The sequence below is a fragment of the Dioscorea cayenensis genome, chromosome 4, assembly GCF_009730915.1.
Source record: "Dioscorea cayenensis subsp. rotundata cultivar TDr96_F1 chromosome 4, TDr96_F1_v2_PseudoChromosome.rev07_lg8_w22 25.fasta, whole genome shotgun sequence".
Lineage (NCBI taxonomy): Eukaryota > Viridiplantae > Streptophyta > Magnoliopsida > Dioscoreales > Dioscoreaceae > Dioscorea > Dioscorea cayenensis.
Window position 1 is genome coordinate 21,723,903 of NC_052474.1, and position 17,854 is coordinate 21,741,756.

The window sequence follows — 17,854 nt, forward strand, 5'->3', positions numbered from 1 at the left end:
AAAAAAAGTTAGTCAAACTTCCACTACCACAATTATCAAAACTAGTTTTAAGACAACATTGTACTAATCCCCTACTTAACAATATCAATAACCATAACAACAATAATAATAATAAAAAGGACAAAGGTAACAAGCCCAACAAAAGAGCACAAGCAAAGCACTAAGCAAACACACACACCACTGTCCAACTCAGACAAGACAAGGCCTCCTCCCCCCAGACAACCACCACCCCTCCAAGAATCACCATTTCTTGGTGGCTGTCTCCTCAAAAGCCTCCCCTTTTTACCTCCCCACCCCTCTTCCTTCTTCATGCTCCAATGCAAGCATGCCATTTCTATAACCCTTCCTCCCCCTCACACACATATATATATATATATATTAATAATAAAAATAATAATAATGATGATGATGATAACTGGAAAGAAAGGAAAGGAAGATACCGTGTAGAGGGTGAGAAGAGATACCTTCTTTTTGCTTTTTCATGTATTTTTTTTTTTTGTTAACTAATGCAAAGCCATCACCATCCCATCTCTCCATCAATATCACCATCAAATCCTGGATACAGCTATCGTCATCATCATTTCCTTCCCCAGCTTAATAAACTCCCCTACCACACTCTCCTACAACTACTACCAACACCACTGCTACAGTTGTTACTCTTGTGAAATGGTGGTTAAGTTTAGCAAGGCTTCAGAGAGCATGCTGCTGTTGCTGTCTGGGCACTCTTCATCATCATCATCATCATCATCATCATCATCATCCTCGGCACTGGACGAGGCTTTGGTCGAGGTTGTGGTTGTGGTTGTGGTGGTGGTTGAGCGCAGGCGTGTAATGCTGGTGCTGTTGCGGCTGCCGATGGGTGATGGTTCAGTGAGTTGTTTACCATCACGTGGTGGAGAGAAGAAGACTGGCATGTACTCATCGTCATCACAAGCGAACTTTGAGTTCTTGAAGTGATCTTTCAGTGCTTCCAAACCCTAGAGAAGAAAAGAAGACAGTGTGTTGTTGTTGTTGTTGTTGTTGTTGTTGTTGTTGTGTTAACATATGATGATAAAAGAGAAAGCAAAGTAAGTAAAACCCTAGAGAGAACAGTGATGAAGTGAGTACCTGTAGGCGAGCGTAGGTGACTTGGCAAATCTTGCGAGAGTTGAAGACCTCCCATGGTTGCATGTGGAAAGCTTTGTAGAGTCTCCATGCTGCTTCCGGAGAAGTTAAGTTCACAAAGCCATACCCCACATTGCACTTGTTACTACAACAACAACAACAACAACAACAACAAAGACACAAGAAGAAAGATGAAAAACAATAAAAAAATAAGTAAAGGAAAGAAAAGCTGTTGTTTTTGTTAGACCAGTGGAAACAAAGGAGTGTTGTTGATTAGAGGAAGGGTAATACACACTGGGTATGATTTACAGGTTACTACTACCAGGCATTATTTGAGCTTTGATATGTCTTTTCAAAGACCTGCACAGATGATGGACTGATGCTAATGCTAATAACTAATAGTAATGATGATGAGGATAATACTGCCTGACAGTGATTATTAGGGTTTGATGGGTGTGTCTCTCTTTTGCAATTTCCTCTTTAATTATTTGCTCCCTTCCCCATGGCTATTCCTTTTCCTCTCATATCTTCCTTGGGAGATTTGGTTAGGAGAGAAAGGAAAGAGAGAGTTTGTCTTTGCATGCCAGCCCACTTCATTTCCATCTGCATTCTTGCAGCTGGGAAGTCGACGATGCAGTGTACGGTAAAGACAACAACACAACAGGCTAAGAGATATAAGAAATAGAGAGAAAGAGAAAGAGAAAGCAGCACCAGGCACAAGCACCATTTAGCTTTTCCTCTTTCTGGTTTGGGGTTTCACTGCAATGGTTGCAGAGAAACTTTTAATGCTCATATATATATAAATATATTCGTTTTTGGGGTTGAAGTTTTGGAGAGGATGAAGAGATGATTTGAAGTAAGGAATTGATCAGTTACCTGAAATCAACCGACACCATGGATTTCTAGTTTCAAGAAAAGCTAAACGAAAGAGTCCTGTATGATATAACAAACTCTCTATTTGCTAATATTGGAAATGCAGAAGAAGACCAATGGCTTTTGACTTACTTGAAATCAATGGGGAGGTAGACGAAGTCATAGGCAGACATCGGCTCTTCTCCTCCTCCACTTCCACTCTGCTCGTTGCAGTGTATGCAGTGGCTGTCCAGCATGTTCAGCAACAGCTTCTGACTGTGCACTCCAACCCAAATACAATACTTTAATACATACATTCACATTCAACACTTCACTTCATACATATACACACACATATATATAGTTATATACATACACTAACACATACAAATATGATATATATATATAAATAGATAGATATAAGAGAGAGAGAGAAAGAGCTCAGGAGCAGACCTGTACTTGTTGGGGATGTTCTTAATCATAACAGTGGTTCTGGAATCTTTACATGAAGGAGATGATGATGAGGAGGATGAGGATGATTCCTTAGTGTCAACATCCTCCTTGAAGAGAAACATAGACTCTTCAATCTTAATAATCCCATGGTAATGGTTCTTCCAACGTTGTTGCTGCTTGAATGAAGATGAGGATGAAGATGATGATGATGATGATGAGTTATTGTTGTTGTTCTTGCCTCTTCTTATACCTCCACTATTACTATTTGTAGTAATACTTGTCCTTTTGATCAACCTCATGCTTTCACCACCATCAGTAACACCTCCTCTTCCTCCTTTGATCTGACTCCATCTCTGTGACTGCCCAGTGTTTGTGTTGCTTGTTTTGCCCATTAGTCTTGGGGGCAATGGCAGGTTCTGCTGCACTCCTGACCTTCTCTTCTGTTGACCACTACTGCTACCATTGATTATATATAATTCTTAGTTCTCTATTCTGTGAAACTTATATAACCAATATATATATATATATATATATATATATAAAAAAATACCTCTTTGGCTTATTGAATTCAATCATCAACTGCATTCCAAGCACTTGCTTGCCTCTAAGTTCAGACAATGCTCGGGCAGCATCTCTAGTATCAAAGAACTCCACCACTACCACTACCTTCTTCTGTTGCTGCCCATGCGCCACTTCTCTCATTTCCTTCACTCCACCTACCAAAAAGCAAACAAGAATCACCATCAAACAATAATAACAAACCAAACAAAACAACCAATTCCGCAAACAAACAAACAAATACCAAAAGATTCAAACACTTGTCTGATAGCATCCAAAGATAAACCCTGCCCACCGGCATTAAGGATGCAAAGCGACCCTTGGTTCGGTCCATCCAACTCTTTATCAGTGAAGTTCGCCCACACTGCTTGCCCTCCGATCAACCCCCGACCACCACTCATACCACCACCACCACCACCACTACCATACATCCAATAAACAACCCCAGCTTGCTCCGCAGCAACAGCAGCAGCAGCACCACCCCATCCTCCAGGTACCACACCATACTGCTGCCCTAACCGCAACTGCTGCCGGACATGCTGTTCTCGGATCTCAACCACCGCCGCTTGCGCACTTCTCAAATCATAGAAATGCACTGTAACCTTCCCCTCCTCCCCAACCCCTCCCATCTCCACCGCCCTAACTCCTCCAAACTCCTCCATCGCCACTCTCACCATCTCCACCGACACTCCTCTCGGCACAAAACTCACCTCCACTCCTCTCCTCCCTTCCTCCTCCTCCTCCTCCTCCTCCACCATCTGCCCTGTCATCACATACTGCCCCGGCACCGCCGCCGTCGCCGGCGGTGCCGCCGGCTGCTGGTACTGGATGTAAAATTGGGGCGCCACCATCGGCTGGGCTGCAAGAGCAAAGCTAAACGAAGGATAAAACTCCTCCGCCTTTGGATCCAAGCTCCCAGCCCTCTCCATCTCCCAACCCTAATGCAAAGATGAAGATGAAGTCGAAGACGAAGACGAAGACGAAGCGAAAGCGAAAGCGAAAGCAGAGAAAGAGTGTTATAGTTACTAGTATACGAGTGAGAGAGAAAGAGAACAAAGACTATTGAACTTCCGGTTTTGGGAAAACCGGTTTTAATTTAAATGACAAATAAATTTTAATTAATTAATTAAATTAATAATAATAATAATTATTATTATTATTATTATTAAATAAATAGAAAGGGGGGTTTTATACTTAATATCGATGGGGTGGGGGAGGGATACGCCGGCGCTGCTTATGATTCGATGTAACGGTTCACCACCACCGCCGTAACTCTTGGGTCGGTTCCGACATCGCTTATCCACCGTCCGTTCTACTCTCCTTCTTGCATCTCGAGATCCTCGTTCTTTTACAGTTTATTTGTTTTTATTTGAAATTACATACTTACCCCTTTCAGGACATGGTTATTCACATTCTTTATATATATATTTTTTTAAAAAAAGGAAATTACAAATATATCCTCATATTAAAATTGATTTTTTTTTTCAACTTTAAAGTTATGAAAATTTTATTCTTCTAAAAACAAAAAAAATCTTTGTTAGCTGTATTGTATTATTCTAATGATTATAATTAATAAGGGGTTATCTTATTTAACAAGTGAATTTTTTTTTTTGCTTAAATGAACTGAAATTTTTATTTTCTCAAATATTTTTAGTAGATCTAGTATTATTATATAAATAACTATAGTTTTTTAATTTAAAATTATTTTTGTAATTAGTATGTACTCAAAATTAAAAAAAATACTCATGTTAATCCATATATTTATATATGGCGTGAGATATTTAAAAAATATATATTCAATGTATAAATGAACATTTTATTTATTTTATATTATTATAATAAAATTAAATGAACTAGAGAGTTTATATTGATATGCATGAGATATAAACTCCACAAGGATATATCGGTAATTTTATATTTTTTTAAGAAATACATATATATAACTCAAATTAGTTTAATGAATTATTAAAGTCATAGTCATTGCACTAGTGGCTCTAGACTCTCTATACTCTCCCATGAAAACTACGAGGAGATCTCATGAGATTGTTTGCTTACCATGTATTTATTTATTTATTTATTTATTTTTATATATTTATTTATTTTGCAGAGCATGAGCTCATATATATGGTGCAATTGGATTGGTTTGACATTTGGTCCAATTTTTTACTTTTGTTTTTGCTATAATTATTACAAAAATAGATTAATATTTAATTAACAAAATTGAAAATCCACTTTCTTTTGGGACATAAATTATAGACCAAAATTGGATTAATTTTCCAAAATGACAATCCAATTAAATTATTAAATTATAATCATCGAAGAATAGACAAATAATATCTATTTAACAAAATTAGAATGGTTTCAATTTGTTTGGAGTTTGAGATTTCCTTCTATATTCTACTGTTTTTATCTTTAAAAAACTAATTATATATTAAAATTTATTTTTTAAATAATATTTTTATAATTAGTTTAATTTATTTTCTCTATTCTAAAACTCATGTTATTACTATTACTATCAAAACCTTCTTAAAATATTATTTTGATGCCAATAATTTTCTATTCTATTGATATCAGATCATTTACGTAAGTATTTATCACTTATTTATATTTATATATATATATATATATATGTTTTAATTGGAAAGTTTTAGACTGTATATCTCTAAATTCCATTATAATACTAAATATCAGCTTCAATCAACCAAATTCAAGTACCTTTAAATCCGTTCCACCATTGAAAAATGCAAAATAATTAACTTTTTATAGTTGAATTGTATTTTTATGCTCGCATGAAATAATAATTGAAATTTTATATTTATTATTAAGAATAATATAGAGATTAAAAAAAACTCATGATAAAAAAAACAATTTGGATTTTCATGTTCTCATATGTTATTTTAAAATTTTTTATTAAATAGTAAAATGGTGATATTTCATGATCAGTCTAATAAGTCAAATCATATATTATTTACCAATAAAAGTTAGTAAATGAATGTCTAAGCAAGTGATTATAAATTTGGATTTTTATGTATACAAAAACACACTTAATTGATATTAAGCTTGTGACTCATAAAAAACTAGTTAGTTAGGGAAAAAAATCATCAATTATTACATTTTTAAATTGCATTGTTCTAATTATATGGTCAAAGTTGTTCCACCAATACAAAATGTACAACATATGAAAAATTACTAAAATTAAAATACATTTGTTTTACTATGAAATGTTTTTACGACGACATTAGAAATCATTGCAAAATCAATATATATACGAGGACTCATTCTTTAGGATATCTCCAATGAGTGTTATCTCACATAGTAAGTAAACTAACAGTAAACTTTATACACTACTTTTATAAGTAGCAACCATATATATTAGATCTACCATCAAATATTTCTAAATTTTAAAAAACATAAAAAAAACATATACTATATATTATGATCTATTTAGTTTCCTTGGTCTACGCATACATATAGATTGACGTTGCATGCATGAACCCTACGGTTACGAAAATAAAACCAATTCAAAGGCATACGTTCACTCCCTATAATACTACATAACTCCACTAAGAATTAAGAAACATTCTCTTCCAACAAACATACATCAAACTAATGCTACTTTTCATATAAAGTCCTATTTGTTCATTTATATATATTTATATATATATAATTAAGAAATACTATTTTCCATCACTTTTGCTGTGTTCTCGGTTTTCTCTCCCACTACCTTAATTCATCCCCCCCTTATACATATTCTATATATTAAAAATGGTAGCCTTGTCCATCATAGCTATCACTTTAAGAAATCAAGAATAGCATTACCTATTCTTCTTCCTATTCCTTCACCTCATCTTCTTTTTTTCTTTCTATATGTTTGCATCTACTCAAATCATGCATGCAAATCTTATATTTAAACACAATATCTCTTACAACTTTTTTTTCTTTTTAAATTATTGTAGATTTGTTTCTTGTATTTTTCTGCTTATTTCTGCAACAACAATGCATGCATGCATGCATGCATGCATGCATGGTTTGTTCAAGCAAATGCAAATTATATGTTGATATATATATATATATATAGATGGTCCCACTGTTATCACTTATGTCCATAAATTGTTTTTAGGATGTTGGAATAATGGGTTCCCAACATGTTTTCAAACATTCCATCACATGCATGTTGCTTGCTGCTGCTGCTTCAAAAGCTTTATCAACTGTTTTTTATACAATATGTTGCATTGCATGCAAGCTCAATGCATGGAACAAATTGGCATGGCCCTCTTTCTTGTGCTTCAAAGTTTTATGCATAAGCTTCTGTCATTCATAGCAGTAAAATAATTAAACAGCAACAGCATTGCATGGTCATGCCATTCTTTTATTTTATTTTATTTTATTTTATTTATTTATTATTTATTATTTATTATTTTTATAAAGTGAATAGAGAGGCTTTGCTCATTCAAAAATAGAACCTTTTCATCAACATTGTTTATATTTATCTTGGAGCTGTTTATGCTGTGGTAATTGGACTTCTTGCCCACACGCGTCCCTCTTATTGCACTTTTTCCTTTCTTATATATATATATATAAAGATATTTATAATAAATATGAGTATATCATGTGACCCAACTTCCAAACTTTTGAGTTGGAGCTTAGAAGAAAAGGAAATTTCAACTCACTTGTTGCATGAATAATTTATATGATTGTTTTTTTTTAAATTTTTATATTTGGAATTGCAAATCAATATTTTAAGTTATATTTGAATTTTCATTAAATATATTAAAATATTATTTTATGGCCATATATATTTTCAATATTGTCACATCAATGTCCACTAAATTAAGGTGAACAATATGTTTTTCCAGTCCTTCATATATTGAGGATATATTAAAAGTTGGAATGACCGAGCAATTTTTATTTTTTTATGTGACAATATGACAAGCTACCCATTTAAAATATATGTGTATTTTTATCATTGAAATCTTAACTATGCATTGGGAGGAGATTGAACTCTCGATCAAGATAGAAGTCAAGTATCTTAATCATCAGACTATACCACAGTAACAATTAAGCAATGGTATTACATTATCCATTAGTTGTGTCATTGAGCATGTATTATTAGTACTATTACTATAAAACATATCATATTTTTATACAAATAATAAATAAATTAAAGTAATTTTAGTGAAAATAATTTAGTTTTTAACTGCAAAAATATTACCTTGCTCCCTTAATTATATAATTATAAATTTTTTTCACAAATAAATATAAATATAATCAGTTTAATCCAACAACTCAGCATATGACACATCAAATAAATTTTAGATCAAAATAATTTATACACAAACAAAACAAAGCTATCAACATCAGATACGCCAACATTTCTAAATAAGTCAAGGAATATCATAACGATACTTAACTACTAAAGAGGTGTATATATATAAGAAAAAAAATTTTGTGGATATTTGTCATTGGTAATAGTGTAGTGTTTTGGTTTTAAGATTTTCTACTGCAAGTATTAATTGAACTGTTCAGATCAAAACACTATACATACTATCTTTTAATGTATTATTATTTAAAAATATAGTAATTACTGTTCATTATATCTAAAAACCGTTTAATTGAGATTTAATGATCCAAACAAACATTCATAGATTTTGAATTTACGTATGTTCTTAGACTAAGCAACCTCCCACTCTCGCTATATGTATTTGTTTATATTGTCAAGCATGCTATCAATGAAATATCGGATTTTGCAGGGGTATGTATGAAAAAAAAGATTTTTTTTTAAATTTTTTAATCTTAAAAAATAAACTAAATATTTGATAAAATTACCATCATCCAAAGTCTAGCGTTTGCTCGACGCACACTCTCTTTCTCTTTCTCTCGCTCTCGCGTTGGATCAATCCTTCGCTTCTCGGGGGATTCAAGCATTCCAAGATGGAGGTTTGGTTTGATATCTCGGCTTGATGTTTTCCTCATTGCTTGTATTTGATTTGTTTGATCTCTGTTGACCTGTTTCTTCAGCACAGTTTCGTGCTTTTAATTCCCATTTGTTAGAGATTTTTTGGTTCTTGTATTGGTGAATCATTGCTGCCTTGTGATTTGATGCTTTGCAAGTGCTTGATTGAATTTTGGAATTGTATATTTGTTAATTTGAATTGGTCTTTATTGTTGTTGCTGTTTATCTGGGAAGAGTTGATGCTTAGTTTGTTTGGAATCAAGGAGAGTGGAGAGTGGAGAGTGGAATTTTCTTTCTTGGTAATTGGATTTTGCATTTGTGTCTTGCTGGTAATGAATGCATAAGCACTAAATTAGCTGCATCATCATTTCTCAAGTTATTGAGCAAATAGTATCATGGTCTAGGAGGTGAGATGGGCTGGGGAGCAATTTCACCAGTACATCGATCAAATTTGATTTTAATCATTTGTTTCTTTCATGTAGTGTTTTTATTTGATGATTTCGATCCAATACTCAGCATCCTTGGATTAAAAAAATCACTAGGATAGGAGGTCTGAAATCTGTGGAACTGACTGTAACCTTTCTTAGGTCTTCTATTTGGCCATAAGGATTTCTGTTGTATTAGTAAATTTGATTTCATTTTTTGATGTTAGCTGACTATTCTACAAGCAAAAACTGTGAGTAACTTGTTGTCACTTGTCAATCAACATGTGTTGAAGTTTTAAGTGATAATATTGCTTGAATGTTCAAAGTACTTTAGAAGATTGTGATCATTAGCACTAATTGTCCAAACATATGAAAATGAACCAATTGGGTGTTGCAGATATAATTTGTGTTTCCATCTTAAAGTTTTCTCTTCTTCTGTTGGAAATTTGGGATAGCTGATGAAAATAGTGATTATGATTGAAGAGTCTCTATATAATCTAGTGCAACACTCCTTGAGATGATAAAATCCAGATTCAAAACATGACCTTGCTTGACTAACTATTTGATAGTCTCACTCCTTAGATCAACAAATAGTTTTGTCATTGAAAAGGTTCGCAATATCTTTAAAATCAAGTATTAATATTTACAAAAGACTTCACATTCTGTTTGCTAAACGTAAGTAACTTGTGTAATTGCAGATAAAAGGTCTTTGCAAACAAGGACTAACGCATGATGGGCACTTAAATAATAATAATAATAATAATAATAATAATAAAGGCAAAGGACATTTCCTAGATAACTCAAATGATGATGTAAAGACATTTCCTGACACAAAGAAAAGTTCATGGCGACACAAATAAAGTTTATTACTGTATAGCTAAATATACGAATGATAAAATGAAGTTCAAATACCCAAAAAATAGAAAAAATACATTATGCGACAATGTTGCACAACCATTAAATGGTAAACTTAGAGCATGCAAAGAGCATACTTCTAGTGTTTAAGATGGTTGTTGCTGTAAAAACAATGGCATTAACTTGTATCAAGTTCATCTGAATATTGGTGAGGGTGCTGGTCCAGTTGCATGTGGGAGAGTATAGAATGGGTAAATTTGTCTTTGCAGGTTAAGACTGGTTACTTTTACTACAGGAGGAGGGGTTATTGTTATTATCTGTGATGGTTTCAAAGCCTGTTTATCAATACCCCCAATGCTAGTGTTGCATTTTATTTCTTCAGTTTTGCCAAAGCAACTTGATCTCCATTCAATCCTGGTCATGCCATTATGTGTGAAATGCGACTTGAATTGAGTAGATGCTATGTCTACTTCTGTTCTTTGTTTCTAATCAACTTATACATTGTCTAAAGCCTAATATTTTTTTAATTCTTTTTAAGAATGGCAAGTGCTTTAATGCCACTGTTTCAGCTGGATGTTGTTTATTCTTATGACTAATATCTGTTGTGGGCCTTGTGGCATTAGAGCATTATATTTTAGTATAAATGATGGTTAGTGCTCCTCTAAGTCAAGATGTTAGTTCAAAATGGGCATTTTGTGCATTGTGGATATAGTTAGAAGGATCCTATAATGCATTTTTCGGAACCAATGATTTAAAAGTGTTAATATTCAATGGCATCAAAGATGATCACGAGTGTCTTATTTTATGTGCCCCCATTAAATTGAAATGAACCATTCACCATACCTTCATCAAATTTAGCCAAGTGACCAAACCTTATGGCAATGCCATTGACAACCAGCACTTCCATTTCTTTTGTATTGAGATGGTTTCTTCATTTCTTATACTCTCTTGGTCCAATTTTATCTGGTTTTTGATTGCATGCCCAACCTGAGTAGTGTGAAAGGAGTCCTTCTGTCACTTCAATTTAGATTACTTTTCGGATGAGTTCTGATTAGTTAGTGCTATTCTGTCATTTATCAGCTGTACTTGATTATACTATTAAATTATTTGACTGTTCCCCTTTATTAGATTTAGTTCATCTTGTTATTGAATTTTCTATATACCAGTACTTGGTTAATCTTTTGGTGCTGATGGGATGAATCTTCCTAATGGGTGCATCTTTTTCTGTTGGTTTTGTTGAACAGTTTTGGTTTTTCCCTTCTTCATTTCTTGCAAAATATGGCCTCTTGTAGTTTATATGGAGAGCTTACCTTTATTTCATAAGTTTATTTAGCACAACTGATCTTGGAATGGCATCTTGTGCGGCTGTCTTCTTATAGTAAAGTTTGGTTGATAAACTTCAGTTGGTGTGCTTTGACTTGATTCCATTTGACACATCCATTTAACTCCCAAACAGAATAAGTGGTTAAAATGGCTGGTTTTTTGTCAAGAAACTCATAATCTATCTCATTCTATGCAGGCGAGTTCTTATATGGGTTTGGCAACTATAATATCTGTTATAACCATGTTTTTTGTGCCCCAGCATAGTCAGGCACTATTCTAATATTTCCTTGTTAGACGTAATATTAAGTGTTGTTTTTGTCCTATTGAAATTTGGTTTGTGGGCAATTCTTTTGGCAGCATTTCCGGTCAAGAGGTTCAATTGATAAAAACAAGGCACTAGTGGAGCATTTGCAGTATTATGGCATTATCAAGTCTGGAAAAGTGGCAGAAGTAATGGACGTTATTGATAGAGGAGAATTTGCACCTTCTGGATGTCCAGCTTATGATGACAGTCCTATGCCAATTGGTTATAATGCGACTATTTCAGCTCCTCATATGCATGCTACTTGTCTTCAACTCTTGGAGGAGCATCTGCAGCCAGGCATGCGTGCTCTAGATGTTGGATCAGGTCTTTATTTGCACTTATTATCTTCATTTGGGATCAGTGTTTTGTGATCATGTGACTTCTTTTTCTTAGCACTAACTTTTCTTCGTACAACCAATATAAAATGATATGGGAAGATGCATCTTGTGAGCGTTTTTTTAATAATTTTTTTTGGCAGTATTAAGAGTTTCTGGTTCTTGTTTATCTAGGGGAGTTCTAGCTCACACTTCTTATTTTCCATTTATTACTGTCTAAGATGGTAAGAAATGAAATGGGGCAGATTAGACTCAAAAATGAATTGTGGATTATGGACGCTTGCTTTCTTTTCATTACAGTCCAGATGATGGTTCTGATTGGCTTAATCCTTTAATAGGCTATACAACTTAGTTATGGATTGATAACATGTCCTGTCATAAAATCTATGGTTTTTAAGATGTACACTTAAAATGGTTTAGTTTCTACTAAGCCTTTACAAGTATAAGTTCTCTTGCAAATTTTGTTCTGTGATTCATTATTCTTTAATGGATTTGGAGTGAAAATTCAATTGAACTCCCATAATCTAATCATCATGACATGTCATGGTCTGGGGGCATAACGGGAAATGGCATTCTGAAGATTTTTATGTGGAATATTTCTCATAGTTAAGTGGTTTTTTTTTTGGTATGACCCTTGAAAACCCATATTTGCTGTTATACCATTGATATATTTATTGGATTGCATATTCCACAAACCCCCATCACTTGTTCCTGCCCATGAGTTGGCAAGTTGTAACCTTAGCTAACTGTTTTTATCTTATTACATCAGATAAATGACCAAAATGCTGTTTTATTTATTAAACTCCTCCTTTCCAAGAGCGGCATGCAAAACTCAATTTAGAGGTAATTTTTGGATTTATTTTCCCTGTTAAAAGTCTGTTGTTTTTTGGGACTTGGGGGTATATGAGTAAATAATTGTGGTACCTTAACAAAGGCAATATTTTCAAGGTCACATAAACATGTGTGACGTTCCACGATATATAATAAATATGACTAAGAATTCTGTGCAATAGTTTTTTTTTTTAAAATAAAATAGGACTGTGATGGATTTTTATCTCATGGTCATGGCTTCTTACAACATTCTGTCTCTTATGGAAGACAGTATTGGATAATACACATTAATCATGGCATGCTTAAGTTTTATAACTTCAGAAATATACCATGTTGGTGGAGATCTCTTAGAACATACTGCCAACGAGCAAAGATCTCTTAAAAAATTGGACATTCTCAAACTGAATTTTTCTTCTGTTGTAGTTTTTATGAATTATGATTAGTGTTTGAAAGGATTAGAATGTGGTAAACTTCTAGATATAAAACCAAGAAAAAATGGAAAAAAATTTATTAATGAGAAATCATGAAAAACTAGAGAGAACTGATTGATGCAGAAGAGTTAGTGTGCATCGTTCTTTGTAAGCTGTTTCTTGCTTCTTCGTGAATATTTTATCTCACCAGTTCTTTTTATCTTCTCTAGTTTTCTCAAAGTTTCCTCTGGGTGATAGCATGCCTTTTATTTTCAAGATTATACAGTTTGACATATGTTTGATGATAGTTTGTGGTGTGTGATAGCAGATAATTTTTTTCGTGAAGCTTAAATTTTTGGATGTGCTAGTATGCTGATTTTATCTGGTTACTTCCCTTAACGCCTGTTGGCTTAACTATGACTTTTAATTCATAATAGGCAATTCCTCAAAACTTTTGAGTAATTACAAAACATGGAAGCTTTTATAAGGAAATTTATGGAAGAAATGTAAGTTAACTCAAACAAGTAATACAAGTTGTGTAATTTACAAGACTTTCATCATTGAATAGGATTGCATGTGAACAGAATTAAGCAGTTTGCAGATTTCACTTATTTGAGAACTAGGTTCATTTAATTGTTGGTTTGTACTTGCATCGGATCCTCCCATTTCCTTAAGTCACATTTTTTTGACATATTACTTCCACTCATTTTTAGTCGAAGCACAGATTTAATCTTCATTTTAACAAATCTATCATGGTGCAAAACAGTCTTTTAAAATGTTTCATGCATACACAGGTAATCAAGGGACCACATGTCACATATATCTGGTATGAAAGTGCACATGCAGTTCTTAATATAAAGATTTAAAAATCAGCCAAAATGTAACATTTTATAAATACTTTAATAGTTGATAATTAATTTTAAAATATAAAAATGTGAGGAGAATATTGATAAATAATAGTCTCTTATCTATGAGATGAATTTTTCACTGATCAAGCATTGAGTTATTAAATTGATGTATCAAAAATTTTGGTTCATATTTAGTCTACTTAAGGGTGCTATTAAAATTTGGCATGAACTCTATTTTCTTGTTAAAAAAAATTGAGGAATATATTGATACATACATATATATATATATATATATATATTTAATTACTTCTGTGTAGGGACTGGATATTTGACTGCATGTTTTGCAATCATGGTGGGAGCCCAAGGCCTGGTTGTTGGTGTGGAGCACATTCCTCAGTTGGTTGCTCTGTCAATTGAAAATATCAATAAAAGTTCAGCAGCAGCATTCTTGAAGGAAGGATCCCTCTCTATTAAACTTGCTGGTATGTGTTCAGCTTAAACCATAACTTTGGAGCCTTCCTCCTAAGTCCTATCCTTTCAGGTGCATTTGTTCAGAATGTGTAGTTGAGGAACCATTGATTCTTCAGAGTTTATATTAGATATGGGTTTATAATTTTATCACAATATTTAGTTATTTGATTGAGAGTTGACATGTTTGAATTCTATGGTATGAAATGAGTCCCTTGAATAGTTGAGCCTTATTTTATGCATCTTTTGTTCCTAACCATTGTTTTCCTGAAAGGTCATCAAATGCGCAAGCTCGCTCAATCAGGTCTTAAGATGATTAAGTGTGGTATTATTACACTTGTGTGGTGAGTTTTTTTTTTCTCACTTTCCCTTGCCACCAATTGCCGTCTATCCTCAAAGTCTTAATTCAGATGGAAGGAATCAGTAAATGGAATGATAATTTTAGAAGTCGATCTGTATAATATAGGATGGGAGCCTTTACAGGCTATGTTATACATTCACTTATTTCCCCATTTGTGATCAGCTGATTCACTGCTCTATCCCTGCTAAATATTTTCACAATTGGAGTTAGTCTTATTTGTTGGGATTTTAGACATTCATTATTTAGTTTCTGAAGTTGCGGTGCAGATCGCTGGTAATATCGATAAGGATCAGTAAGTTTGCTAACATGTTCTTTCAACAGTTTCTTTCATTGAAATTCCCCATTATTATTATTTTTTTTCCAAAGAATCTGTATTTGCATAAAAGTTTGATTCACTTGCATTTAGTTTCAAGCAAATCATATCTTTATGTGTGTTCTCAGTGATATTTGTACAAATCGGTAACCCTTCCACAAAATAAAAATACTGATCATAGGTGATCATTTTTTTTTAATCAAATTGATGTCCTTCTAGTGAAGTTTATTTTAAATGAAAACCATGCAGACATTCACAAATGTTTCTTTTATCTTATTTTTCACTCATCTCAGAACTTTCTGTATATATATATATATATATATCTAAAGTTTGTCAATTCGAAAAATTATTGGCTGCAGATGGACAGCTCGGTTGGCCTGATTCTGCACCATACGATGCAATTCATGTCGGCGCAGCAGCCCGTGAAATCCCTCAGTCTCTGATCGACCAATTGAAGCCCGGCGGGCGAATGGTGATACCTGTTGGTGATCTCTTCCAGGATCTGAAGGTGGTGGACAAGAACTTAGATGGTTCTGTAAGCATTCGCAGCGAGATGTCTGTTCGGTACGTACCTTTAACAAGCCTAGAAGCTCAGTTAAGTTGACAATTCTCTGATACTGGTTTATTTTACGACGCTAAAGATATTAGTGTGAGCTTGATTGATGAGTTTCATAAGATTGATTGTGTCTGAAACTTTCATACAATCCTCATCTTTCAAGTTTGCATAAGTCATGTTACTGGATGTTTTTAAGTAGTTAGTTTCTCAGTGGTTGCATCAGTGCTTCTATTTACCTGTATTTCTAACTTGTCATTGTCTTTCTGAATTACTTTTTTTTTTTTCTATCCATATTATAAATTTGTTTAATGTCTTTGTTTGTCTTTCACTAAAATTAGAAAAATGAATTGTTTTAGTAAGTTTTAATACATTGCATGTGTTTGGAAGACTTTAATTTTGACATTCTTTTGAGTTCTAAAATAAAAAATTCAAAGTTTGTTGTTATATAAAAATTTCTTTTAATTTAACTGTGAAATCAATATTGCTGGCGTTTTACATCAATGCCCTTATAATATATATATATATATATATACGCGTTATGTATTTATTTTAAATTTATGTGTGTATATATATGCAAAATATTTGTTGGCTCTTCAGTGCTATCTTATTGTAGAGATTTAAAACCTGAGCTAATATAAATATTGCAATTAATTAGTAAATTCAAGGAATTGTAATGGCAAAATGGTACATTTATTTGTGCAATTTGATGATCTTATTATGTTGTTAATTTTTAATTTATATATTGAGGATTAGATTAGATTTGGTTTTAGATTTTTTTAGTGGTTTTAAAAGATAATTTAATTTTATTTATGAGGGATTGTTTGATATTATGATCAGATAAACTTATGAAGGGTATACATTTACTCAATTTTAAGCCTAAATTTTAAATCTTGTTGAAACTACCGATGCAAATGTAACAATATTTAAATTTAAAAGTAAATGTTATCTCAAATCGTATTATACATGTATTTGTTATATCCAAATAAAAAATAAGTTATATCCTAAGGCTTGTATTCGTAAAAACTTAAACGTTTAAATGAATAAATTAAATTTTATATCTCATAAGACTAGCGTGAGATGTTAAGAGTGTTTTGAGTTCGAGTTTTGTTGGACCGGCTGTACATTTAAGCTTACAATTCGCACCTGTGTCCGAGTGAAGATGCATGCCCTTCAATGAACTGTGCTTGTCTCAATTGTGAAAAAAAAAAATTACAAATGTTATAATAAGCTAAAATTTTATAGAAATCACAATGGAGAAAATTAAAACAAAACGTTGAAATTAAATGAATAATGAATGATCATTTATTATGGAAATTTGTAACTCATGGTGAATTATTTCTTCATAACATAAAATCATATCATCAACGCTCATTTTCAAATTATATTTAATAGTGAATTAAATACAAGATTTTTCGTTATCCATTTTAAAATAGTGATATTAATCATTACTCCCTCACTTTTCGAATATCCATTGCATCACATGTAAAAATATGCCATTTTGCAATTAAAATCTAATGAATTTACCAATTAATCAATATATTTATATTTATGCATTTTTTCAACAAATATCTTATGATATAATTTTTTTGATATATAATATACGATTTTCAGTGGGACATAAATATATAAAAGCCATATGTTAATTTTATAGTTGAACTATATAATAACTAGTATTGATACCACTATATTAAAAAAAAAAAATGAAAAATCACTATTTAAAAAATAAAAGAATCCAAATTAAAAATTAACAATTTGATAAAATTATGGATCATACATAAAAATATGCCATTTTGCATGCCTTTGAATTTGCTAATTAATCATTATATTTATATTTATTTATTCAAAAATTAATTTTGTTGAGAGCCAAAAAAATTAATTTTAAATAAATATATAATATTTGCTTTA

At 32.5% G+C, this 17,854-nt stretch overlaps 2 protein-coding genes across 3 annotated transcripts; one reads left to right on the plus strand and one right to left on the minus strand.

The window, feature by feature from the left end:
- Positions 1-346: 346 nt before the first annotated feature.
- Positions 347-3,896, minus strand: LOC120258783 (protein terminal ear1-like). Its single transcript, XM_039266217.1, has 6 exons — positions 3,212-3,896; positions 2,960-3,125; positions 2,410-2,862; positions 2,110-2,232; positions 1,108-1,249; positions 347-977 (listed from the first exon to the last, which is right to left on the minus strand). The coding sequence occupies exons 1-6, from the start codon at positions 3,894-3,896 to the stop codon at positions 654-656; spliced, it is 1,893 nt and encodes a 630-aa protein (XP_039122151.1). The 3' UTR covers positions 347-653.
- A 4,899-nt stretch (positions 3,897-8,795) lies between these two features.
- Positions 8,796-16,190, plus strand: LOC120258916 (protein-L-isoaspartate O-methyltransferase-like). 2 transcript variants are annotated; one of them, XM_039266387.1, is made up of 5 exons: positions 8,905-8,945; positions 11,720-11,791; positions 11,881-12,151; positions 14,569-14,733; positions 15,753-16,190. In XM_039266387.1, exons 1-5 carry the CDS (start codon positions 8,928-8,930, stop codon positions 15,995-15,997), a joined length of 771 nt encoding a protein of 256 aa, XP_039122321.1. In that variant the 5' UTR covers positions 8,905-8,927; the 3' UTR covers positions 15,998-16,190. The 2 variants fall into 2 exon arrangements, with proteins under 2 accessions (XP_039122322.1, XP_039122321.1); XM_039266388.1 differs by lacking the exons at positions 8,905-8,945; positions 11,720-11,791 and adding an exon at positions 8,796-8,904.
- The last annotated feature ends 1,664 nt before the right edge of the window (positions 16,191-17,854 follow it).

Excerpts from the sequence above, each read along its gene's own strand:
- LOC120258916 (XM_039266387.1), top strand. Across the intron at positions 12,152-14,568 it reads TGCTCTAGATGTTGGATCAG|GGACTGGATATTTGACTGCA; the intron begins GTCTTTATTTGC and ends ACTTCTGTGTAG. Across the intron at positions 14,734-15,752 it reads CCTCTCTATTAAACTTGCTG|ATGGACAGCTCGGTTGGCCT; the intron begins GTATGTGTTCAG and ends TATTGGCTGCAG.
- LOC120258783 (XM_039266217.1), bottom strand. The coding sequence starts at position 3,896 with ATGGAGAGGGCTGGGAGCTTGGATCCAAAGGCGGAGGAGTTTTATCCT. Across the intron at positions 3,126-3,211 it reads ACAAGTGTTTGAATCTTTTG|GTGGAGTGAAGGAAATGAGA; the intron begins GTATTTGTTTGT and ends GCTTTTTGGTAG. Across the intron at positions 2,863-2,959 it reads GAATTCAATAAGCCAAAGAG|TAGTGGTCAACAGAAGAGAA; the intron begins GTATTTTTTTAT and ends CAATGGTAGCAG.